The 26,678-nt window shown below is 42.7% G+C and overlaps 1 protein-coding gene across 11 annotated transcripts in view; it reads left to right on the top strand.

Moving 5' to 3' along the window:
• Positions 1-26,678, top strand: part of pitpnm2 (phosphatidylinositol transfer protein, membrane-associated 2) — a 489,130-nt gene that overhangs the window by 308,384 nt on the left and 154,068 nt on the right. For all 11 annotated transcript variants that reach the window (XM_087999844.1, XM_087999841.1, XM_087999838.1 and 8 more), the window contains one exon: positions 20,378-20,592. In XM_087999844.1, the coding sequence (XP_087855970.1) occupies positions 20,378-20,592 (215 nt within the window). The remainder of the gene's footprint in view (positions 1-20,377; positions 20,593-26,678) is intronic.

Raw genomic sequence — 26,678 nt, forward strand, 5'->3', positions numbered from 1 at the left:
AGTCAACATTCCATCCTGAAATATATCTTTGAAGAGTCTCGTATTCCAAAGAAAACCAGTGCACTTATTTTATTGGACATTGAATCATGCGTTGTGTTTTATATGGGAAATGGAACATGAAAGTAGATAGAACCCTGTTAAACAGAGTTTCATAAAAGACATGGAGCAGGAGTAGGCCATTCAGCCTTTAAGTTTAACATCCCTTCTGTCCCCATTTAATAAGATTGTGGCTGATCTGATTGTAACCTCAAATCCGCATTCAAACTAGTGGATTTAATCTACTGCTGCTAGTTGGTATGCTGCTTAGGAGCAGAGTATACGATGGAGTGGGAAGGAATAAAGCTGATAGGTACCAAGAAATTGACCTGAAATGTTATCTCTATTTTATTCTTCAATGATGTTTCCAGAGAATTGCTGAGTATTCTCAGTATTTTCTGTTTATTTCAGAATGCAGCAGTTGTGTTAAATCGTAAACAATAATGCAGTTGAAGTAAGTAGTCAAAAAAGTCAGAGTACCTCCCAGTTCTTACTGTTGTCAAGAGCAAAACAGTACATTTGTTCGTAAATTTTATTTACGCTTTTACATGTTATGGAATATAAATGCTGTGATACTTGAAGATAAGAAATAAGAACAAGCGCAGTCATTCAACCCTTCAAACCTGCTTTTTGATAAAAAATCAAGGCTGATCTACAGCCTCCATTTTCCTGCCCAATCCACACATCTCTTCGGATTCTCCTCGTAGTTACTATGAGATCCTTGATTGGCCGATCAGGGAGCCCTGGCTGGCAGATATAAACAGGAGATTGGCCAAACTGGCCATAAACAGGTCCAGGCAGCGGGCGGTGGAGGGGGTCGTTAGGGCCGACTGCCTGCCCCTCTTCCACAGTTACGTTAGAGCCCGAGTGTCCTTGGAGAAGGAGCCCGCGGTGTCCACCAACACCCTGGAGTTGTTCAGGGAGAGGTGGGTGCCGCAGGGAGTGGAGTGCATTATTTCCCCCTCCAATTCTATTTTGATTTAGTCCCTACCCTCCCCCTTCACTCTTTGATCACACAGCATTGCCCTTTGATGTGAAGGGCATTGCTTGTCACTGGCCACTCGGGTGTTTCCTTTCTTCCTGGTGGTGGAAATTGAATAAAGATTTATACACCTTGTGTCTGTCACTGTGTCTCACACCTGCACACACAGAACATGGTGCTGGGGAAAAAATAAGCACTATCGCAGTTAGGTGGTAGTGTGGGGGTTAAATAAAAGAAAAAATAAATAAACAGGAGATTCAGAATCTCCTCAGTTCAGGGACTGATTCCAAGCTGGCTGGCCACAGCCCATGTATTTGAAGATCTGGATCCACAGCGGGGTCTTTTAGTTCTGCAATCGGTAAATAAACACTCACAATCCGTCTGGCTTTTAAGACTTCACTCTTTATTTTTCATAAGGCCGGGCACAGAGCATCCAGAGACATAAAGGTGATACACTTGCGTGTTCCTTGGAGGAGCGATTTGCATGGCTTAAAACAAAGACATTTTTATACTTAAAGAAAGGTGCAGGCTATGATCGCATAGTACATTCCCACAATTACCAATCAATACACGATATTCTTTATTTGACGTTAAAAATCACACAACACCAGGTTATAGTCCAACGGGTTTAATTGGAAGCACACTAGCTTTCGGAGCGACGCTCCTTCATCAGGTGATTGTGGAGGGCTCGATCGTAACAGAATTTATAGCAAAAATTTGCAGTGTGATGTAACTGAAATTATACATTGAAAATTGATTGTTTGTTAAGCCTTTCATCTGTTAGAATACAGTGATAGTTTCACTTCTTTCATGTGTAAATCACAAACCCTTTTTTTAAAAGTTGCATTCTCGGGTTAGCTGTTAACAATGGTGATAGCTAGACAATATGTTGAAGATGTTAGCCCCCTGTGTTCTCTGTCTATAACCTGATGTTTATTTTGATTCTAATCTAAAAAGTGAGATAACCGAGTTTTACATAAATTCATGCAGTTTTTGAGCTCAGAGTTCTACATGAATCTATGCAGTTTTTGAGCAAAGTACAATGTAACTCTGCAAGTACAAATTCACCACACAAAATATATGTGTGCCTGTGGGTCTTTGTCTGTCTGGGGTGGGGGTTGTGAGTGTGAGAAAGTGTGTATGTGTGTGTGTGTGTGTAGTGAGTGCAGAGTGTCTTAAGTCTGTGAGGGGGTGCATGTGTGGGAGTGTGTGTGTCTATAAGGGTGTGTGTGCGTGTCTGTGTGTACCTGTGTCCGTGTGTATGTGAGAGTGTGTGTGCGTAGTGCAATGGTGATCACCTGTAATGTGACATGAACCCAAGGTCCCGGTTGAGGCCCTCCCTATGGGTACCGAACTTAGCTATCAGCCTCTGCTCGGCCACTTTCCTCTGCTGCCTGTCCCGAAGTCCACCTTGGAGGATGGTCACCCGAAGGTCTGAGGCTGAATGTCCTGGACCACTGAAGTGTTCCCCAACTGGGAGGGAACCCTCCTGTCTGTTGATTGTTGTGCGGTGCCCATTCATTCGTTGTCGTAGCCTTTGCTCGGTTTCCCCAATGTACCATGCCTCCGGGCATCCTTGCCCAACGTATAAGATAGACAACGTTGGCTGAGTCACATGAGTACCTGCCATGTACAAGGTGGGAGGTGTTCCCACGCGTAATAGTGGTATCTATGTCCACAATCTGACACGTCTTGCAGCGTCCACCGTGACAGGGTTGTATGGAGTTGTCCTGAGAGCCGGGCAGTTTGCTATGAACAATGATCTGTTTAAAGGCAAGTAGTGGAGGTGTGGGGAAGGTCTTGGTGAGGTGCTCATCCTCATTGATAATGTGTTGCAGGTCACGAAGAACATGGTGTAATTTTTCAGCCCCTGGGAAATACTGAACAACAAAGGGTACCCTGTCAGTTGCAGCACGTGTCTGTCTCCTGAGGAGGTCGTTACGGTTCCTTGCTGTGGCACGTCGGAACTGGCGGTCGATGAGTTGAGCATCATATCCCGTTCTTGTGAGGGCATCCTTGAGTACGTCCAGGTGTCTGTCACATTCCTCCTCATCTGAGCAGATCCGGTGTATGCGTAGGGCTTGTCCATAGGGAATGGCTGTTTTAATATGTTTTGGGTGGAAGCTGGAGAAGTGTAGCATTGTGAGGTTGTCTGTGGGTTTGCGGTAGAGTGTGGTGCTGAGGTGTCCATCCTTGATGGAGACGCACGTGTCCAAGAATGAGACAGACAGTCGAAAGTAGTCCATGCTGAGTTTGATGGTGGGATGAAACTTGTTGATGTCACTGTGTAGTTTTATCAGTGACTCCTCGCCATGGGTCCAGAAGAAGAAAATGTCATCAGTGTACCTGGTGTACAATGTTGGTTGGAGATCCTGCATAGAGAAGAAATCTTGTTCGAACCTGTGCATAAAAATGTTGGCATATTGGGGTGCAAATTTGGTCCCCATGGCTGTTCCGTGTGTCTGGATGAAGAATTGGTTGTCAAAGGTGAAGACGTTATGATCGAGAATAAAGCGGATGAGTTGTAGGATGGTGTTTGGAGACTGGCAGTCGTTGGTGTTGAGTACTGAGGCTGTTGCCGCGATGCCATCATTGTGGGGGATGCTGGTGTAGAGTGCGGAAGCATCCATTGTGACGAGGAATGTTCCCGGTTCGACTGTCCGTGGGTGCTGAGTTTCTGTAAGAAATCCGTTGTGTCACGAAAGAAGTTGTCTTATCTAGTCTAGTTATTTCTATGCTGTAAAGGGAGCTGCTAATCTCTTTTGAAGCAGACTGTGGTTAGTCAATTATGCGGCGATAGCAGAATTAGTAGTTAGTAACTCAAAAGCCATTTTATGCACCTTTTAGCAGAATTTTCAATCTGCAGTCTCAAAGCCATTTTGTCATGTTATTTGCGTGGAGAAGCCATTTTATTGCCATCTAAGTTATTAAGAACATCTGTTAAGCGGTTGTTCCTGACAACAACTAGTTACCTCAGCCTCTATTCAGGTTTCAGATCCTCATACTGTACACACATAAATAAAGGGTGTTTATCTATTTGTGGATACCAGCCTCTGTAGAGTTATTTCACTCCTATCCACACAGTCTGGATTAGAGGATTCCAAAAATTCACAGTCAATACATTAATTTTTTTGTAGTATGCTAAAGGAAGTGGGGGAGCACATTATAGATGCCCTAACTATAATCTTGCAAGCGTTCCCTCGATTCAAGGGTCATCCTGGGTTGGAACATTGCACATGTCACTCTGATTTTATAAGAAAACTTATTTCTGAAGAAGGATCATCAGACTCGAAATATTAACTCTGTTTATTTTTCCACAGGTGCTGCCAGACCTGCCAAGTTACTCCAGCAATTTGCATTTTTGTTTCAGGTCTTCAGCATCCACAGCTTGTTATGTTATTTTTATGTGAGGTTCTCCATTTTGCACTGAGAAAAGATAGAAACTTTCTAGATGGTATGAAGTTAAGGACAATGTATGTCAAAAAAGTCTTGGTGGTTCCAGTGCATAGATCTTTAAAATGTCAAAAACATGGTACAGAAAATAATCAGGAAAGCAAATGGAATACTTATATCTTAGAGGACTGAGTGTCAGGATGCAGACATTATGCTGCAATAATACAAAGACCCGACTTGAAGTGCTGTGAGCAGATCTGGGCATTGGAGGGAGTACAACTTTGATTTATAAGAATGATATCTGGACTTCAAGGATTAAGTTATGAGGCGAAATTATACAAATTAGTCTGATTTCTCTAGAATTTAGAAGGTTAAGGATTTGGTTAAATTCTTTGACATATTAACATGAAAAGACAGGGTAGATAAAGATAAGCTATTTCACAAGTTGGGAATTCCAGAACTCGGGGGCATAACCTGAGAGTTAGGACCGGACCGTTCAGAAGAGATGTTAGGAAGCACTTCTGCACATAAAAGATGGTTGACATTGGAATTCTCCCACAAACAGCAGTGAATGCTAAATTTTAAACCTGAAATACATAAATTTTTGTTAAGCAAAAGATGTTAAGGGGTAAGGGCCAAGGACAGGTATATAGAGTATAACACGTTTGAGAGGCTGAATGGCCTACTCCTGTTCTATTTACACTGGAGATTAAGTCCTCAACCTCTTAAATTTCTTTAGCGTAGCCTCTGTTGGACCTCCAGATGGAGCTAGGATGCACATCAGTTCAGTTAAGAGGAAATATTGTTCACTATCTTCTCGGTAAAAAATCTTTTCCTTATCTCAGTCTTAAATGATTACTGTCTTACAATGAAGCTATGATCCTTCATTTAGTGTCTTCCAACCAGGAATACAGCCTCTTGAACCCAGCCTTTTAAGCCTTCAGAGTTGAATAAAACAAAATCAAACTGCTGTGAATGCTGGAAATCTGAAATAAAAATCAAAAACATCTGAAGTAATCTGGAGGTGAGGCAACATCGCTGAAGAAATATACAGTTAACATCTTGTGTGAAATGTAGACAGTCATCATCAACGCAAAAGGTTGTCACTGTTTCTAAGCACAGATGTTGCCTGATGCAATAAGCATTGACCTTAGGGTGTACTCCTGCTGGTGACATTTTTGTATCAAAGCTTAAGGTCTTTGTTTAAAATTCCCTCTGTGTTATTTTCATCACAGGATCTTGTTATAAAGTTGTGAAACATTCTGTTTTGAGTAATGAAAAACAGTTGTGCTTTTGTGTTTCCCAGCCACAATCCTGGCTGTTTCAGTCATCCATATTACAACAAACTATTTGTATCCCTTTTTTATTTAGATTAAATTCAAAGTCAAATGAATGCGAGACACTTAGATTGTGACAACCTGAGTACCAGAACCCATGCATTTTGCAAGCTTATTGGACAGGGGAGATAGGGAGCTGCTGTTCCCCTTAGTTGAAGGGTAAATAACATGGAGGCATGATTTAAAGAGTTTTGAGGAACACATTGTTAATCCAAAAGGTGGTGGGAATCTGGAAAGCACTGTCTGGGAGGAAATCTCACAGCCTTTAAAAAGTACGAGCATTTGAAATGTTTCAACTATCAAGGCTATGGGTCATTGCAGGAAAGTGGGATTGGTATAGATAGGTTTGTGCAGACTTGATGGATGGATGAGCCAATTCTGTGCTCTGTGTCTCTATATGCTACCGATTAAAACATTTTACAAAGACTACATTTTGGTTAGCACTGCTGCCTCACAGTGCCAGGGTCCCGGGTTCGGTTTCGATTCCTGCCTCTGGCGACTGTCTGTGTGGAGTCTGCCCGGGTTTCCTCCGGGTGCTCCAGTTTCCTCCCACGTTCCAAAGACCCGCAAGTCAGGTGAACTGGCCACACATAATTGCCCAACGTGTTAGGTGCATTAGTCAGGGGTAAATATAGGGTAGGGGAATGGGTCTGGGTGGGTTATTCTTTGGAGGGTCAGTGTGGACTTGTTGGCCTGAAGGGCCTGTTTCCATACTGTGGGTAATCTAATCTAATCTAACAATAGTGAGGGTTTTGTAAAATTATCTGACAAATTGGTTTCCTTTCATCCAACTGTGGCTGCGCTACTTTTACTGAGGCTAGAAAAATCTTTTAGTCTCAGCAAGAAGTGCTATAAATCCATTTATGAATCCTTTGTACTCAGCAATGGCACTCCTGTTTACTGAACAGTAAGGAGAGCTTTGTCTCTATAGAAGCATATAAGCAATTTCTGTTCCAACAAATTAAAATACATATGCTCCCTGGATTTCCGATTGTATGTAATTTAATGCCATTAGTTTAGCCAGGGAATATGTCACCATCTGTGCTGTACAACTGATGGTGCCCTTGACCATACATGATTTTTTTTTTGTTTAAACACAAGTACTAAATAGATGAGGAGATTTCCTTCTCTAATGTTCATTTGGAGTTCTTTACATAACTGCATCATAATGTCACCTGTTATGTGATGGTGCCTATTGCAAAAACACTGTCATAGAGTCACAGAGATATACAGCATGGAACCAGACCCTTTGGTCAAACCTGTCCATGCCGACCAGATATCCCAACCCAATCTAGTCCCACCTGCCAGCACCCGGCCCATACCACTCCAAACCCTTCCTATTCATATACCCATCCAAATGCTTCTTAAGTGTTGCAACTGTACCAGCCTCCACCACTTCCTCTGGCAGCTCATTCCATACACGTACCAACCTCTGTGTGAAAAAGTTGCCCCTTAGCTCTCTTTTATATCTTTCCCCTCTCACCCTAAACCTATGCCCTCTAGTTCTGGACTCCCCGACCCCAGGGGAAAGACTTTGTCTACTTACCCTATCCATGCCCCACATAATTTTGTAAACCTCTAAAAGGTCACCTCTCAGCCTCCAACATTTCATGGAAAACAGCCCCAGCCTGTTCAGCCTCTCCCTATAGCTCAAATCCTCCAACCCTGGCAATATCCTTGTAAATCTTTTCTGAACCCTTTCAAGTTTCAACATCTTTCCGATAGGAAGGAGACCAGAATTGCACGCAGTATTCCAACAGTGGCCTAACCAAAGTCCTGTACAGCCGCAACATGACCTCCCAACTCCTGTACTCAATACTCTGACCAATAAAGGAAAGCATACCAAATGCCACCTTCACTATCCTATCTGCCTGCGACTCCACTTTGAAGGAGCTATGAACCTGCACTCCAAGGTCTCTTTGTTCAGCAACACTCCCCAGGACCTTACCATTAAGTGTATAAGTTCTAAGATTTGCTTTCCCAAAATGCAGCACCTCGCATTTATCTGAATGAAACTCCATCTGCCACTTGTCAGCCCATTGGCCCATCTGGTCCAGATACTGTTGTAATCTGAGGTAACCTTCTTCGCTGTCCACTACACCTCCACTTTTGGTGTCATCTGCAAACTTACTAACTGTACGTCTTAAGCTCACATCCAAATCATTTATGTAAATGACAAAAAGTAGAGGCCACAGCACCGATCCTTGTAGCACTCCACTGGTCACAGGCCTCCAGTCTGAAAAACAACCCTCCACCACCACCCTCTGTCTTCTACCTTTGAGCCAGTTCTGTATCCAAATGGCTAGTTCTCCCTATATTCCATGAGATCTAACCTTACTAATCAGTCTCCCATGGGGAACCTTGTCGAACGACTTACTGACGTCCATATTGATAACATCTACCGCTCTGCGTTCATCAATCCTCTTTGTTACTTCTTCACAAAACTCAGTCAAGTTTGTGAGACATGATTTCCCACGCTCAAAGCCATGTTGACTACCCCTAATCAGTCCTTGCCTTTCCAAATACATGTGTATCCTGTCCCTCAGGATTCCCTCCCAACACGTTGCCCACCTCTGACTGGCCTATAGTTCCCTGGCTTATCCTTACCGCCCTTCTTAAACAGTGGCACCCAGGTTTGCCAACCTCCAGTCTTCCGGCACCTCACCTGTGACTATTGATGATACAAGTATCTCAGCAAGAGGCCCAGCAATCACTTCTCTAGCTTCCTACAGAATTCTAGGGTACACCTGATCAGGTCCTGGGGATTTATCCACCTTTGTGTTTCAAGACTTCTGGCACTTCCTTCTCTGTAATATGGACATTTTGAAGGTGTCAAATCTATTTCCCGACATTCTATATCTTCCATGTCCTTTTCCACAGTAAACACTGATGCAAAATACTCGTTTAGTATCTCCCCATTTTCTGCGGCTCCACACAAAGGCCACCTTGCTGATCTTTGAGGGACCCTAATTCTCTCCCTAGTTACCCTTTTTATCCTTAATGTATTTGTAAAAACCCTTTGGATTTTTGTTACTTCTGTTTACCAAAGCTATCTCATGTCCCCTTTTTGACCTCCTGATTTCCCTCTTAAGTATACTCCTCCTGCCTTTATACTCTTCTAAGGATTCACTCGATTCACCCTGTCTATACCTTACATATGCTTCCTTCTTTTTCTTAACCAAACCCTCAATTTCTTTAGTCATCCAGTGTTTCCTACACCTACCAGCCTTTCCTTTCACCCTAACAGGAGTATACTTTCTCTGGATTCTCATTATCTATTTCTGAAGGCTTCCCATTTTCCAGCCATCCCTTTACCTGCGAACATCTGCCCCCAATCAGCTTTCGAAAGCTCTTGCCTAATACTGTCAAAATTGGCCTTTCTCCAATTTAGAACTTCAACTTTTAGATCTCGTCTATCCTTTCCCATCATTATTTTAAAACGAATAGAATTATGGTCGCTGGCCCCAAAGTGCTCCCCCACTGACACCTCAGTCACCTGCCCTGCCTTATTTCCCAAGAGTAGGTCAAGTTTTGCACCTTCTCTCATAGGTACACCCACGTACTGAATCAGAAAATTTTTTTGTACACACTTAACAAATTCTTCTCCAACTAAACCCTTAACACTATGGCAGTCCCAGTCTATGTTTGGAAAGTTAAAATCCCCTACCATAACCACCCTATTATTCTTACAGATAACTGAGATCTCCTTACAAGTTTGTTTCTCAATTTTCCTCTGACTAATGAGGGGTCGACAATACAATCCCAATAATGTGATCATCTCTTTCTTATTTCTCAGTTCCACCCAAATAACTTCCCTGGATATACTTCCAGGAATATCCTCCCTCAGCACAGCTGTAATGCTATCCCTTATCAAAAATGCCACACCCCCTCCTCTCTTGCCTCCCTTTCTATCCTTCCTGTAGCATTTGTATCCTGGAACATTAAGTTGCCAGTCCTGCCCATCCCTGAGCCATGTTTCTGTAATCGCTATGATATCCCAGTCCCATGTTCCTAACCATGCCCTGAGTTCATCTGCCTTCCCTGTTAGGCCCCTTGCATTGAAATAAATGCAGTTTAATTTATTAGTCCTACCTTGTCCCTGCCTACCTGACTGTTTGACTCTCTTCTGTTCTCAACTGTACCAGTCTCAGATTGACCTCTTTCCTCACTATCTCCCTGCCCCCCCCCACCCCCACCCCCACCCACCTTACTAGTTTAAATCCTCCTGAGCAGTTCTAGCAAATTTCCCAGCCAGTATATTAGTCCCCTTCCAATGTAGGTGCAATCCGTCCTTTTTGTACAGGTCACTTCAACCCCAAAAGAGATTCCAATGATCCAAAAATGTGAATCCTTCTCCCATACACCAGCTCCTCAGCCATGCATTCATCTGCTCTATCCTCCTATTCCTGCCCTCACTAGCTCATAACACCGGGAGTAATCCAGATATTACTACTCTCGAGGACCTCCTTTTTAAATTTCTGTCTAACTCTCTGTAATCTCCCTTCAGAATCTCAACCTTTTCCCTTCCTATATTGTTGGTTCTAATGTGGACAATGACCTCCTGCTGGTCCCTCTCCCCATGAGAACATTCTGCACTCTCTCTGAGATATCCTTGATCCTGGCCCAAGGGATGCAACACACCATTCTGATTTTTCGCTGCTGGCCACAGAAATGCTTGGCCGTATCTCGGAGTGGAGAATCCCCTAACACAATTGATCTCTTGGAAGCCGACGTACCCCTCGTTGCATTAGAGCCAGTCTCAATACAAGAAACTTGGTTGTTCGTGCTACATTCACCTGAGAATCCATTACCTCCTACATTTTCTAAAACAGCATACCTGTTTGAAATGGGTATAGCCACAAAGGACTCCTGCACTAGCTGCCTACCGGTCTTACCTTTCCTGGAATTAACTAATCTAGATGACAGTATCTGAGACTTTCCTCTCTTCCTACAATTGCCATCCATCACATACTGTTGCTGTTGCAAATTCCTCATTGCTTCTAACTGTCTCTCCAACCAATCCATTCGATCTGATAAGATTCGCAGCCAACAGCATTCATGGCAGATCTAATCCACAGTAACCCTTAAACTCTCTTTAAACTCCCAGATCTGACAAGAAGCACATATCACTCTACTAAAGGCCGTTTTTGCTTCTTCACAATCTACAGACCCAGAAAATAACACCGTCTTATTTCCCTACAAACACTGCCCCAGGTTAAATTAATAGCTATGGCTTATATTTTAAGTTTAATGAAGAGACATATCTCCAAATACATATAATCAAGAAAGAACCCACTGTACTCACTACTGCAGACTTTCTGTAGGCCACACTTAAAACAAAATGCACTTATCTGATTCTGTGCTGTGAACTTCGCCCAGCAGTTCCTCCAAGATCAGTTGTGAATTTCACTGTTTGTTAATTTTCCCAGACGCACTCCAAAGTCCAGCGATTCATGAATTCAAACAGCAAAGGCAGTAACTGGACAGGTTCACTGTGGTGTTTCTTTTTCTCTCTCTCTCCTGCACTGACTTCACCATGTACTTCCTTTGTCTGTCCTTCTCCCTTTTAAAATTGCTGTTTATTTGACATTTTTCCCAAAGCTCAAACAATGCAACAGCATAGGAAACAGTAATTGCTGCTCCTGGAATTTGAGGAAATCACCTCCAACACCTAAAATACCTCAAAAAAAGGAACAGCTCTTACAGCCAGAAATTTTTCCCATCATCCATCTTGGATTACCCAGAATCCTGTCACATCACTTAAACCTAATCTTGAGCAACAGTGCTGCAGGCAGGATCCTAATCTTGTATACTGAGACAGAGAGGAGAAAAGGTAGATAAATCCTGTAAACCCATTGCTTGTATTTAATCCAATGAGGAACATTTGGACAAATGTATTCTGCCTTCTCAGAAAATGTGAGAGTTGGTATCACCTATGTTAGGGATGGAATGGTGGCAGAGGGCCTTAGTTCATTTTTCTTAAGGGGGGAGGTGTTATGAAGGTGTAGGTGTGTAATGATTCTTTGAGAGAGAGGAAGCTAGCAAGTACTGACTGAAAGCATAGAGGGTCCTCAACAATTTAATAATGTAACACTTGGTTGAAACAAATAGCTGTTGAATTGCCATGGAATAAAAACGACTTTAAATTCAACCAATAAGTTTAAGTTATGCCCCAGATATCAAAATCCAATCAAATTTGAATTTAATGTTTTGATGACATCAAACCAATGAAATGATAAGATGTTTTAGGGTATAAAACCAGACATTTTGAACAGTTCGGGGGAGAACTGCCAAGAAAACCAACTGGACTGCTTGCTGTCTAAAAGGTCCCTATTCATAAGGAAAGTTGTGCAGCAGAAGACCGAAGAAAAGCCAACCTAGAAACATTTACAGAGGAAAATCTATAAATGAGAATCGACAAAGCTGTCTGGTTTTGAAGTGTGATTTTTTTTTTTGCAAATCTTAATCAGGGTTCTTTTTATCAGACCAGTATTGTAGAGTGAGAGGTACAAGATAGGTTTAAGAGAATGGAGTTGTAAATAGTTGTTTAATGTTCTCTGTTGGAGTAAAGAACAAAATTGTTAATTTTTACTTCAAATAGTGACCTCTGGGATAGATCTTTGCCTCTCAAAATTTAACATTCTGGCATGAGGTGAGCTTCTGTGTGTGTTGGGTTTAAACTAGCAGAGAGCTTTACCCCATGTCCTAACAGTAGGCAGTCAGTTCAGGAATTGCTGGGAAAGCTCATCAGGCCTGACAGCATCTTTGGAGAGAAATCAGAATGAATGTTTTGGGTCAAGTGTCCCTTCCTCAGAACAGTTCTGAGGAAGGGTCACTCAAACCAAAACGTTAACTCTGATTTGTCTCCACAGATGCTGCCAGATCTGCTGAGCTTTTTTTTGTTTAACAATTTCTCTTTTAATTTCTAATTTCGATCATCCACAGTTTTTTCAGTTTTTGCTTACTCAGGTTTAGATGGTGCTATGTAATAAGGGCTGAGTGTGATGATGTCGGGGCTATTTATCAAGGAGATGGTATTTTGGATGAAATGTTAGACCAAGTTAGTCAGCTCAAATAGATGAACAACGTCTGGCTTTCTGAAAGAAGATAGCGAGCGGTGATTGATGGAAAATATTCAGCCTGGGGTCCGGTTACTAGTGGTGTGCCACAAGGATCTGTTTTGGGACCACTGCTGTTTGTCATTTTTATAAATGACTTAGACGCAAGCATAGGTGGATGGATTAGTAAATTTGCAAACGACACTAAAGTCGGTGCAGTAGTGGACAGTATGGAAGAATATTGCTGGGGGACTTGGATAAACTGCAGAATTGGGCTGAGAGGTGGCAAATGGAGTTCAATGCAGCTAAATGTGAGGTGATGCACTTTGGGAAGCATAACAGGAAGGCAGAGTACTGGTTCAATGGAAAGATTCTTGGTAGTGTGGATGTGCAGGGGGATCTTGGAGTTCATGTACATAGATCCCTGAAAGTTGCCACCCAGGTGGATAGTGCTGTTAAGAAGGCATACAGTGTGTTAGGTTTCATTGGTAGAGGGATTGAGTTCCGGAGCTCAACTATATGCTCAACTATCATGCTGCAACTATACAAAACACTGGTGCGGCCACCCTTGGAATATTGTGTATAGTTCTGGTCCCCATATTTTGGGAAGGATGTGGAAGCATTGGAGAGGTGCAGAGGAGATTTACCAGGATGTTGCCTAGTTTGGAGGGAAGGCCTTATGAGGAAAGGCTGAGAGACTTGAACCTGTTCGCATTGGCAAGAAGAAGGCTAAGAGGGGATTTGATAGAGACATACAAGATGATCGGAGGACGAGATAGGGTAGACAGTGAAAGTCTTTTTCCTAGGATGATGATGTCAGCGTGTACGAGGAGGCATGACTACAAATTGAGCGGTGATAGATTTAAGACAGATGTCAGAGGCAGGTTCTTCACGCAGAGAGTGGTAAGGGCGTGGAATGCCCTACCTGCTAATGTAGTCAACTCAGCCACATTAGGGAGATTTAAACTATCCTTAGATAAGCACATGAATGATTTTAGGATAGTGTAGGGGGACAAGCTGAGAATAGTTCACAGATTGGTGCAACATCGAGGGCCAAAGGGCTTGTTCTGCGCTGTATTGTTCCATGTGCTAAGTTCTATTTTGTCACAGAAGTAAACATCCAAAGTTCTGTGGAAGGTTAATCTCTGAATTACCAGGACCAAAAACAGATTATTCTATTCGTGTTTGTAGAGGTATATTTATCTCCAGAACGACAAGTAATTTGTTGGCTGTGAAGCATTTTGGATTGTACAGTGGCCATTCAGGGTGCTGTATAGTGAGAAATAGTGAAAGATTGTAAATATCGGCTTTTGACCTCGACAGACCTTGCAGCTTTTCAGCTAATCGTTCCTTCATGCACCTTATTATTCAATTGAAGTTGCTGTTACATTGTTGAATTTTTTTTAATGGAAGCAAGTATTAAAATGTTAACACTAACGATATTGATACATTTCAGTACAGGTCAAGGTAGGTACAGGTTTTGGAAAGTTAATCCATTATGTCTAATCATGACTTGCTGGTTAATTTCTTGGAGAAATAATCTGCATTCTGCATGGACCTGCCCTTATGGGCTTGGTCTGTTGGTTGCCTGCCAACTTGGAGCACCTCCTGGAAATGAAACTACTAAGGCACACACTAAATATTGATAAATACTTTCAGTTATATTTATGTCTCTTATTAACTGTCACCTTGCTATTTCAGTAATATCAACAATTGCATCAAATGTAACTGTTTTGTTGTATTTAACCAAAATAACATTTGTTATGTAACTCTTAAAATGAGCTAATGGATTGACCCAGCAACATAGTTTTTAGTATCTCAAAGAACATTGAAACTGGCTTGATTTTTATTTTGCAAACATGTCAGTCTCTCTCAATATTGCTTGCATGGAGTCAAGATTTCAGACATAGATTAGATTAGATTAGATTAGATTAGATTAGATTAGATTACAGTGTGGAGGGGGATCCAAGATGGCGGCGACCCAGTAAGACTGAGTCTATAGTGCTCCTCCCAAGACTTGGGCACAGTGGGTCACCTACCCCCTACCAAGCTCACCAAATCATTTATAAATCATTTATAATAGTTTAGTAACTCAATTAGTTGTGTAATATTACATTTAAACAACTTAATCCTAAATTAAAATGACTAAAGGGAAGGGAGCCCGCAGCTCTCAGCAAGCAGGAACCCCTCCCCCACACTCTCCAGCTGCAGCAGAGGCGTCCACAGCCGCCCTGGGGGACTTACCTACAGTAGCAAGTCTTGCAGAAATGCTTTCCAAGCTTGACTCGAAGATCGATGCTTTTATTGTCGAATCCAGAAACCGTTGGGAGTCGCTCTCGGCCGCGCTGCAGAAGCACGACCGTGAGATTGAAGAAATTCAACGCCGAGTCGGAGGGGCGGAGCTAAAGGCCGCGACCTCCGAGATTACAGTGTGGAAACAGGCCCTTCGGCCTAACAAGTCCACACCGACCCACCGAAGCGCAACCCACCCATACCCCTACATTTACCCCTTACCTAACACTACGGGCAATTTAGTATGGCCAATTCACCTGACCCTGCACATCTTTGGACTGTGGGAGGAAACCGGAGCACCCGGAGGAAACCCACGCAGACACGGGGAGAACATGCAAACTCCACACAGTCAGTCGCCTGAGGCGGGAATTGAACCCGGTCTCTGGCGCTGTGAGGCAGCAGTGCTAACCACTGTGCCACCGTGCCGCCCATAGTCTTCAGATGAAATGCAATTAGATGATGGGGGATGATGGGAGATGATTGGGCTGAGTATAGTTTCATTATAAGCTCATATGTCCACACTGGAAACTTGCTGTAAATTTGCAGCACTGTAATTCCATCCTGTCACATGTCAAAACAGTGCAGTGCAGTGCATCTAGACTCTGGAGGGAATGTTGAAATAGATCACAGCATACAGTAAAATGTTGCTATTGTTATAATCGTTCAGTCCCATTACTCAAGATCCAGAATTCAGTTCCTGACATTTGTAAGAGTCTTGTGTCAGTTGGACTCTGCCTTCCACTGCAGTCTGATAAATGTCCTGTTGGAATGTTCTGATATTGGATAAGCATCTTAATACATTATTGACATTGATCAATTGAAAATCACAATTCAGCAGATAATTCAGAGCTATGGGAGGGAGTTGATCTACTAGCTTTTATTCATGTTGTAATTCTGAACATGTGTTAATTATAATTTGAGGTTACTTAATCAGGATGCAGCCGCATTAGAGAAGGTGTTAAGTAGGTTCACAAAAATGATGAAGGCTGTTTTCTTTGGAAAAAGACAAGGCTGACCTGATTGAGATCTTTAAGATTATTAAGGAGTTGGATGGGATAGATATAGAGAAGATGTTTCCATTTTTGGAATCACGGTATCTTGGAATATTTCTGGCACTGAATGAGCAGACTTGGCCCATTGTGTCTGCACCAGCCAAGAAATGAGCCACCAAACCCAATCCCACTTTCCAGCATTTGGAGAGAATTCAGAAAAAAGAGTGGTGAGAATATGAAATTTTTGATCACAGAGTAATTTGAAGTAATTTATCTGGTTACATTTAAGGGAAGCTAGATATTTTTAATTGAGAAAAATAACAACACATTGTGTTATAGTGAGGTGAATGGGAGGAGAACAAAAACAGGACATAGAACATTACAGCGCAGGACAGGCCCTTTGGCCCTCCATGTGCCGAACTGTGAAACCAATCTGAAGCCCATCTAACCTACACTATTGCATTCTTGTCCATATGTTTATCCAACGACCATTAAATACCCTTAAAGTTGGTGAGTCTACTACTGTTGCAGGTAGTGCATTCCATGCCCCTACTACTCTGAGTAAAGAAACTACCTCTGACATCTGTCCTATATCTATCATCCCTCAACTTAAAGCTATGTCCCCTTGTACTAGCCATCCCCATCCAAGGAAAAAGGCTCTCACTGTCCATCCTATCTAACTCTCTGATTACCCTATATGTCTCATGTCGAGAGAATTTTCTGGAAAATCTCAGCAGGTCTTTGAGCATCTGTGGAGAGAAATCAGAATTAACCTTTCAGGTCCAGTGACTCTTCCTTAGATCTCTGGATGTGAGGAGGTTCAGGTGAAGCATAAAATGATTATCAGTTTGGTTGAATGGCCATTCTTTATAGTATAAATCCAACAAATCCCATCTTTGACATGAGGTTTTAATATCATTTAATACTAAAAGATACAAGTCATACAGTCTGAATTTGTAAAAGTCTTTACCAATCATTTCATAGATCATTCTTCCTCAAACTTATTGCTCACATATTTGTTTAAAATCCAAGTTTTTATATTAATTATTTAAAATCCTCTTCTCATTTACATAATATTACCAAATATTCTTTCTGTATCTGACTTCTTGTTCCTTCTTTCTTTTCTTCCTTCCTATCCCTTCTTTTTCTTTCTGTCTTTTCTATTTTCCTTTCTTTCCTTTCTCATGGTGGTTTGCAATTTCCACAGGATTAGAATCAGAACTGAGCTGCAAAGCCCCAATCCCTAAGGCTCAGGTGGCAATTCTGACTTCAGTTCTGAAGGAGATTTCAAGGATAGTTTTATGATTTTCTTTTCTAAGCGTGGGATGTGTGTTTTGTGATGGCTTTCAGAGGCCACATGCTTGCCCCCCCCCCAGAGATTATCTCCTTGCCCCCGTCCACGCCTTTGATTTCCAAATTGATAGACACTCCCCCATTCCTCTGCAATTCAGTAGGCAGATGCCACTCTTCTTGCCTACCAGGGAGGCTGGTGATGGGAGGTGGCAAGTTGAGGTCATTAAGTGGCTGTTAATTGACCACTTAAGGGCCTTAATTGCTAGTTCATGGACTTATTTTACCAGACATTAATTGCTGAGGTTTAGATCAGAGTAGTGCTGGAAAAGCACAGCAGGTCAAGCAGCTTCCGAGGAGCAGGAAAATCGACATTTCGGGCAAAAGCCCTTCATCACGAATAGAGGTAGGAACCCTCCAGAATGGAGAGATAAATTGGGGGGCGGGGGGGGGGAGGGGGTGGGAGTAGCTGGGGAGAAGGTAGCAAAGAGTACAATAGGTGAATGGGGGTGTAGAGATGGAGGTGATAGGACAGAGAGGAAGGTGGAGCGGATAGGTGGGAAGGAAGATTGACAGGTGGGACAGGTCATGGGGATGGTGCTGAGCTGGAAGGTTGGAACTGAGGTAAGGTGGGGGGAGGGAAAATGAGGAAACTGGTGAAGTCCACATTGATGCCCTGGGGTTGAAGTGTTCCGAGGCGGAAGATGAGGCGTTCTTCCTCCGGCGTCAGGTGGTGAGGGAGCAGCGGTGGAGGAGGCCCAGGACTTCTGAAGCTCCTCGGATACTGCCTGAACTGCTGTGCTCTTCCAGCACCATTGATCCAGAATCTGGTTTCCAGCATCTGCAGTCATTGTTTTTACCTTGCAAGTCCTCAGCAGAGTGGGAGGGGAAGTTGAAATGTTGGGCCACAGAGCGGTGGAGTTGATTGGTGCGGGTGTCCCGGAGATGTACCCTGAAGCGCTCTGCAAGGAGGCGTCCAGTCTCCCCAATGTAGAGGAGACCGCATCGGGAGCAACGGATACAATAAATGACATTGGTGGATGTGCAGGTGAAACTTTGGATGTGGAAGGCTCCTTCGGGGCCTTGGATGGTGGTGAGGGAGGACGTGTGGGCGCAGGTTTTGCAATTCCTGCGGTGGCAGGGGAAGGTGCCAGGACGGGAGGGTGGGTTGTTGGGGGGGGTGTGGACCTGAGCAGGTAGTCACGGAGGGAACAGTCTTTGTGAAAAGTGGAAAGGGGTGGGGAGGGAAATATATCTCTAGCCACCAGGATACACGAACACCAGCTAGCCACAAAAAGACATGGCCCTCTCTCCCTCGTAGCCCTACACACGGATGAAAAAAAACCACCATTTTGACTGGGACAACACATCTATCCTGGGACAAGCTAAGCAAAGACATGCCACAGAATTCCTAGAGGCCTGGCACTCCAACCACAACGCCATAAACAAACAGATCTAGATAACATCTACCAACCCCTCAGAAAATGAACAGGAAATGACATCACCACAAACCCCAGGAACCCCATCCCAGAGAAAGACATAAATAGAAATCAGGAGACAACAGCTTCGCTTCACCTGGAGGTCGCCACTGATGATGTTACCTTGCCAGGCAATGAAACGTCTGGATATCAAACCTATAGCTCAGCGAGCAAACCTACACCCTAAACCTCAACCTGAGCTACAAACCTTCACAAACGTTGCAACAAATATGTTATAGTAATGAAAATCCACTCAATCCCATTTGCATACTTCTCAATGCCATGTTCCGTTCAGTGTGCAAAGTGGATACTACTCTAAAACCTTACAAAAGATTATATCAAAGGTCACATCAGTATGACAAGCCAAAATGTACAATGGTATTTCTTCAAAGACAGCTTATTTGTTCATACTGGAGACATAGAAAGTAAGAACTCTCCCACAGGGATTTCAAACACTTAGTTCATTTTAAATATTCTTGTGAATTATTGACATTTGTGTTCATTAGAAACTTGAGATCCTGTTGCAGAATGTTGCAGAAACTATTTGCCGCTATTTGTGCATCAATGAATGCTTCATATCTAAACTTGTTATTGTTAAAGCACTGATAAAACTCTGGGTTTGTTCAAAGCTTTGATGCTATCAAAAGGCCATTTGGAAATGAAATGTGATGTGTTAACTATGGTTTAAAAGCCGCTGGTCTCCCTACTATAACAAAATAAAGAACTTACATTTCTATACTGTTACTGTGCAAGTAAATGTGGTAGTCATTTTTCACTACTTTCAACATTGATGGTTAAGGATGTTTGACTGTGTTGTGGTGTTTGAAAATATATATTTGAATATGTTCTTAGACTCGGTGTCTTGAAGATCATATAATGTACTTTCCACTAAGATATTGAACTTTGATTCTGATGTAAAACTCACAAAATATATTTGAGCATCTTAAATATTTTGCTTTTGCACTAGTTCAGGTGGGGTCATGTACCGGCTTTGCAGGATTTGCAGATGTAGCTTTCTAGATTGGTTTAGAAAGACAAGAAAACAATTCCACTTCTGAAATATTTTTCTTGATCATACGGTACCTCAAAAGTGTTTTGCAGCCAATACGTTTTGAGGTGTAATTATTCTTCTAATCAGATATGGATGGCAACTAATTTACATACTGTATGTTGCAAAGCAACAGCGTGATGAGTTAGTAAGTAATCTGTTTTAACTGCCAGCTGAGGGATAAATATTTATCAGGCTATGAGGGAGAATTGCCTTTTGCAAACAATGCCGAAGGATTCTTTACATCGACCTGAGAATGCAGTTGGTGCCCTGATTTAATGTCTAATTCTAAGGACAGCAGTGCAACTTGATACTCTAATCCTTTGGTACTTAAGGTTTTGTTAAAAGAATATTTAATGAAATAAAATCATGTGACAATAATTGGATTAAAGAGGTTCCTCTGTTTTTGATTTTTCATTGCTATTCAAACAGCAATTGAATTCGAATGCAAATGTTTTTCTTGTCTTACAGAAAAAGAGCAGAGAAGAGACTTCTGGAGAAGGGAGTGGTGTGGAAATCCTTGAGAACAGACCATATAATGATGGTCCAGGTGGTTCAGGGCAGTATACCCGTAAAGTCTACCATATTGGTATGCACATCCCCAGTTGGTTTAGGTCTATTTTACCGAAAGCTGCATTGCGTGTTGAAGAGGAGTCCTGGAATGCTTACCCCTATACCAGAACAAGGTACATGTTCATGGATGCAATCGCTTTGCTAGAATACTAATGTTGCTAAATAAATACAACCTATATTTTATCTTGGACTTCTTTAAGATCAGAATATGTGAAAGGGTTATTCAAACAATATGGTTTTTCTAGGATTTATGGTGTTTCAAGTTGAACTTTAGTGAGTGCAGAAGAGGCAATAAACTTGGGGCTGTATCTTCAGATTCTGTCAAGACCAGGGTTGGAGGCAGGTGTGCACTGAAAGTAGTACCATCCGTCTTTGTGCTAAATTCCCTGTTTTGTCCCAACCTCGAGCCATTTTCACAGAAGTGGGAAGGCAGTGCAGGAGGTTGCAGGACTACCTCACCAAATACTGTAGATATTTAAGAGGCATTTTTGGTCAATTTACGGAGACGAACTGGAATAATTATGTTTTTTTTAACCTTCGGTTTACTGTAGTTAGCAGCTGTCAGTTTAACTGCCTTGAAGTTTTATGGGTTAATCTGACCTGTAAGAAAGTTCATTCCATATGATATATATACTCTGTTTGACAGTTTGCTACCTGTCGATAACTTACACGTGTACACACACACACAAATCAGTTGGTTTGCTATTCCTGCTTCATAACTTCTTATATGGATAACTTTACTTGAATAAACCAACCCACAGAGTGAATCATTCCCTGACGAGAGATTGACTATAGGACTGTAATCATCAATATGACACAGGTGGCCTTTTGGCAGCTTGTGGGCCAATACTCCTCGCACACTTAGAAGAGCTCCTTGTCTGTCTGAATTCAGCAGTATCTATAGGCTGTATTCAGTAAAGCAACAATCCAAAGGCTTCAGCTGTGCCAGCCTGTTGATAATGCTATTGAAACAGAGTAATTGTTTGGCTTTCAGTGTCAGCACTGAAATTCATAAGAAATAGCAGAAATCTCTTTCTGCCTGGCCTTCTATTTTTGTTGCTTTCTGGTCCTGAGAGCAGAAACCTACAGCAAGAAGATTTAAACCACTACGTAAAAAACAGATATCATTTCATGAAAAAACCTTTTGACTCTGCCCAGTGCAATTGCACTATAGCTATCTGTCTTGAAACTCAGGGTCTGTCCAGACCAGGCAGATTACTTTTGTAACATCTAAAAATGACTATTGGTATATTCATAGGTTTATTCTCTCTGACCCTTCCTGACACTCTCTGACTTTCATTTCCTGTATTATTATTTTGCTATCTTGCTTTGAATCTACACTTTGAATTGTTATTTCTACCTCAAGCTTAATCCCTCATCCCATTGTTTAAAGCCCTCTCTACTTCCCTAGAGTGCGGTTTGCTGGGACACTAGTGCAAACCATTCTAGTGGTATAGTATCCACATTCCACAGTAAGGTTGTCCGTGCCCAAGAACTGGAGCCCATATTTTTTCATCACTAATCTTTGAGTGACATGTCTGTTTCACTATTCTTATGTGTCCTCAGCCAATTGACATGTAACTCAGCTCATAATACAGAGAATATTACCCTTGAGATTCTGCTGTCCCATTTGAAACCTAACTCCTCATACTGTTCATGCAGAACCTCTTACCTTGTCCTGTTTATGAACCACGATAACTGGCTCTTGCCCTCCCTCCTCCACCACTCCAGGTTCCTGTTCAAGCTTGAGCAGATGTCCTGAACACTGATACCAGCTTGGTGACATAGTTCTCTGGACTCCCACACAGACTAGTGTGTCTTCCCTGCTACCACTACATTCCTTTTTGCTCCCCCTACTCAAATGCCTTCCTGAACCACTTTGTAGTAGTCAATTAAGTCATCCACCTCACAGCCCTCATGCTTGTCTGAATGCCAAAGAAGAACCTTCAAATTGTTCAATAATTGCAAAGGCTGATGTTCCTGCAACCCTGCCCTTTAGGTCATGTTAAATGATTCACTCACATGCTCCTTTGATTCCCTTATTGATCAAATCCGAAGACTGTCTCCTAAGAGATGTGACAGTTTCCTGACAAAATATTCAGGGAACATACCCCTCCCTGATGTGTTGCAGGGTCTATATTTCATTTTCTAGCTCATAAACTCTGAGCCAAGGTTGCTGGAGCTATAAATGCATATTATACAGATCTTCGCCCTGGCTCACATGGACCTTCTGGAGTACCCACATACTACAGCTGTGACACATTATCTTTCTTGTCTTTGGGAGTTGGTTAGCTGAGCTGGTTTGCGATGCAGTGTGTTACTAACTGTGTGTTCAATCTCTGCAGCAGCTCAGGTTACCATGGAGGACATTCCTTCTTAACTTCTGCCCTCACCTCAGACATGGTGGCTCCCAGATTAAACCACCTCAGTCACCTCTCTGTAATGAGAATGCAGCCCTGTGGTCTGGTAGGACTGTGGCAACTTTGCTTTTAATGTGCTGCTTAGCTGTCTGCTTGAACAGTCTGTTCACTTACTTAATTCTTTGTATATTTTATTAACCGTATCATGAATTCCTGTACAGTTTTAAACCTTTGGAATAGAATAGGCCATTTACCAGATACTCACCAACAACTAGCTTCTTCCCCTGTCATAGAGTAAGAATTAACTCCCAACTGTCGGTCCTTCTTTCAATCGCTCATTGCTAATCTGCTTGGAGCCGTACGACCAATTTTCTGCCTATGCCCCTTAACCCTTGATTCCTTTACTGATCAAAAATCTGAGTAACCTCAGTCTTGAATATATTAATGATCCACTCTCTATTACTTTCAGTGGAACAGAATTCCAAAAACAACAGTCCTCTGAAAAAAAAAATTCTCTTGATTTAAAGTTTTGAATGGGAGACCTCTTATTGTCACCTAGTTGTCACGAGGGGAAACATCTGTTGAGCATCCACTTTGTCAAGCCCCCTTTCAGTAAGATCACTGCTCATCCTTTGCACCTCCGATGAGCATAAGCATGACTTGCTCAACATTTCCTTATATGACAATCTCCTACATTAGGACTAAGTGGGAATCCTGAACTTGCACTTAACAAAAGCAATTCTGGGAAAGTTTTATCCAGAAGGTCTGCTCCTAGTTAGCCACTTCTGGACCCCCTTGCTTTTACAGATGGTTGCTGACTCTTGATGACATTGCTTAATCACAGGACTGGCACTTAGTCTTGGTATTCTCTGGTTCATGATCTATTCCCCTTGTGTTGGTGTTCTCTGATCCATCCTCCCTCCCCTTCCTAGACCTTTCTGTTTCTATCTCAGGCGACCGAATCAACACGGACATCTACTACAAACCAACCGACTCCCACAGCTACCTGGACTACACCTCCTCCCATCCTGCCCCCTGTAAAAACGCCATCCCATTCTCCCAATTCCTTCGTCTCCGCCGCATCTGCTCCCAGGAGGACCAGTTCAAAATACGTACAACACAGATGGCCTCCTTCTTCAAGGACCGCAATTTCCCCCCCGACGTGGTCGACGGTGCCCTCCACCGCATCTCCTCCACTTCCCGCTCCTCCGCCCTTGAGCCCCGCCCCTCCAACCGCCACCAGGACAGAACCCCACTGGTCCTCACCTACCACCCCACCAATCTCCATGTACAGCGCATCATCCGCCGTCACTTCCGCCACCTCCAAACAGACCCCAGCACCAAGGATATATTTCCCTCCCCTCCCCTATCAGCTTTCCGTAGAGACCACTCCCTCCGCGACTCCCTTGTCAGATCCACACCCCCCACCGACCCAACCTCCACTCCCGGCACCTTCCCTTGCAACCGCAGGAGGTGCAACACTTGCGCCCACACCTCCCCCCTCACTTCTCTCCAAGGCCCCAAAGGAAACTTCCATATCCGCCACAGATTCACCTGCACCTCCACCCACATCATCTACTGCATCCGCTGCAGCCGGTGTGGCCTCCTCTATATTGGGGAGACAGGCCGCCTACTTGCGGAGCGATTCAGAGAGCACCTCTGGGCCACACAGACGAACCAACCCAACCACCCTGTAGCACAGCATTTCAACTCCCCCTCCCACTCCACCGAGGATATGCAGGTCATTGGACTCATCCATCGCCAAACCACAACAACCCGACGGTCGGAGGAGGAGCGTCTTATCTTCCGACTGGGAACCCTCCAACCACAGGGGATGAACTTGGACTTCACCAGTTTCTTCATCCCCCCCTCCCCCCACCTTGTCTCAGCCGAATCCCTCCAGCCCGGCACCGCCTTCCTGACCTGCAGTCTTCTTCTTGACCTCTCCGCCTCCATCCTACTCCGACCTATCACCCTCACCTTGACCTCTTTCCACCTATCACATTTCCAACGCCCCTCCTCCAAGTCCCTCCTCCCTACCTTTTATCTTCTGCTGAACACTCTCTGCTCATTCCTGAAGAAGGGCCTGTGCCCGAAACGTCGAATCTCCTGTTCCCTGGATGCTGCCTGACCTGCTGTGCTGTTCCAGCAATAAAGTTTCAACTTCTCTGATCCATGATCCATTCCCCTCATGTTGGTATTCTCTGGTTCATGATCCTTCTACCAAAGGCAATTGTTTCTCTCCAGCCACTCTATATCCTCCTTGGCTTTTCACCCTTTTAATATATCTCCTTTCAATCTTCTCATTTCTAAAGACAATTATTCATCACCAATCTTTCCAAATAACTGGAGCCCCTCATCATTAAAACTTATGGCAGTGGATCAATGTGAAATGTTCAGTCTTTCTTAGGTTGAAACAAGCGATTTTTGTGATGGCACCACAATATATCTTAAAGTTTTTTACTGGATTTCATGGCAGGAAATAACCTGCACTGCTGGTTGTACTTCTGCATGAAAAAGTGTACAAGTTTTTGGGATGATGTAACAACCCACACTGCTTGGCTTTATTACTGTGAGTTGGTTAATTATCCAGGTATGGTGAACTGTATGATGTTATTGTGATGGATTGTAATACCGTGATGTGAAATGTAAGGAACATGGAGGGTAACATAATGTCATTGTCGATATTTAATAATTATTCTTGGTAACGTTTTTCCTTATACTGCAACCATAATTTACTCCTTATTTATAATGAATCTGACAGTACACTGCAACAAACTAGATTTTCTATTACCTTCTATCCTCATCACCAGAACAAATTTTGTGCCTGCAGTCATAACCTTATCCAAGAAAGACATTTATCCACGTACATTTAGTTTCAGTTACTACAATATTAATCTGTCATATCTGTCTCTCTGGAAATATTGAAATTTGCTGTATGTTTTCTCTGTTCGTCATCCAAGATTGCAATTTAATAATGGAGTAGGTTGATTTATAACTTGTAAGCTAAGCATATTGTTAGCAAAAGATTTGAATCTTTTTATTAGAGAGCAGTTTTACAAAAGAGTGGAAGCCTTAATGTTCTAGTTGAGAGCACTGGTCCACCAGACACCCTGGATTTGGAAACACAAAACACTGCACAGAAGCCCATTTTACCAATTGTAACTATGCTAACTCTTTGCTAGACCAGTTCAAAAACTTAGCCCTCTGCCCTGCCCTATCTCAAATGCTCTTTATCTCCTGTGATTTCCCAGAAGTTCCAGTGATCACTGCCTCACCACTCCTGTAGCAAAATATTCCAATCCCAGCAAACTGCTGTGTACAGAAATTCCTTCTAACTCTCTCTGATAACTTTAAATTTGTCATTGACACAAAAAACAGAATCAACAGTCATTCTTTATCCTATCTCTACCTTTGAAAATCTCTTTACATATCTATTTTTAATCTTTGTTCCAGTACACATCATTGCAGTCTCTCAAATCTATCCTTATAAATATAACTCTCTTCCTCAAAAGGCATTGGAAGCAGAGTCTTTGACCCTTTTTCGGACAGTGGTGAATAGATTCTGGGTAAGTAAGGGCTTGGAGGGTTTTTGGAGGTTGGCAGGAATGTGGGCTGCTCAAATCAGTCACCATTTTATTGAATGATGGAGCAGGCTTGAAGAGCCCACTCCTGATCCTGATTTCTATCTTTGTATAATTTCACATCTTGAGCGTCACTTTAGTAATCTTTTTTCTGGGTGCTCCCGGTCTTTAAGATCCTTTCTGTAATGGAGTATTCAAAATTTCAAACTATAATCTAATCAACATGCTGTAATTAAATGAATGAGGTTTTGTTTA

Source organism: Chiloscyllium plagiosum, unplaced genomic scaffold, assembly GCF_037043375.1.
Source record: "Chiloscyllium plagiosum isolate Xiang-an unplaced genomic scaffold, Cpla_swu_hap1 HiC_scaffold_24, whole genome shotgun sequence".
In the NCBI taxonomy this organism is placed as follows: Eukaryota; Metazoa; Chordata; class Chondrichthyes; order Orectolobiformes; family Hemiscylliidae; genus Chiloscyllium; species Chiloscyllium plagiosum.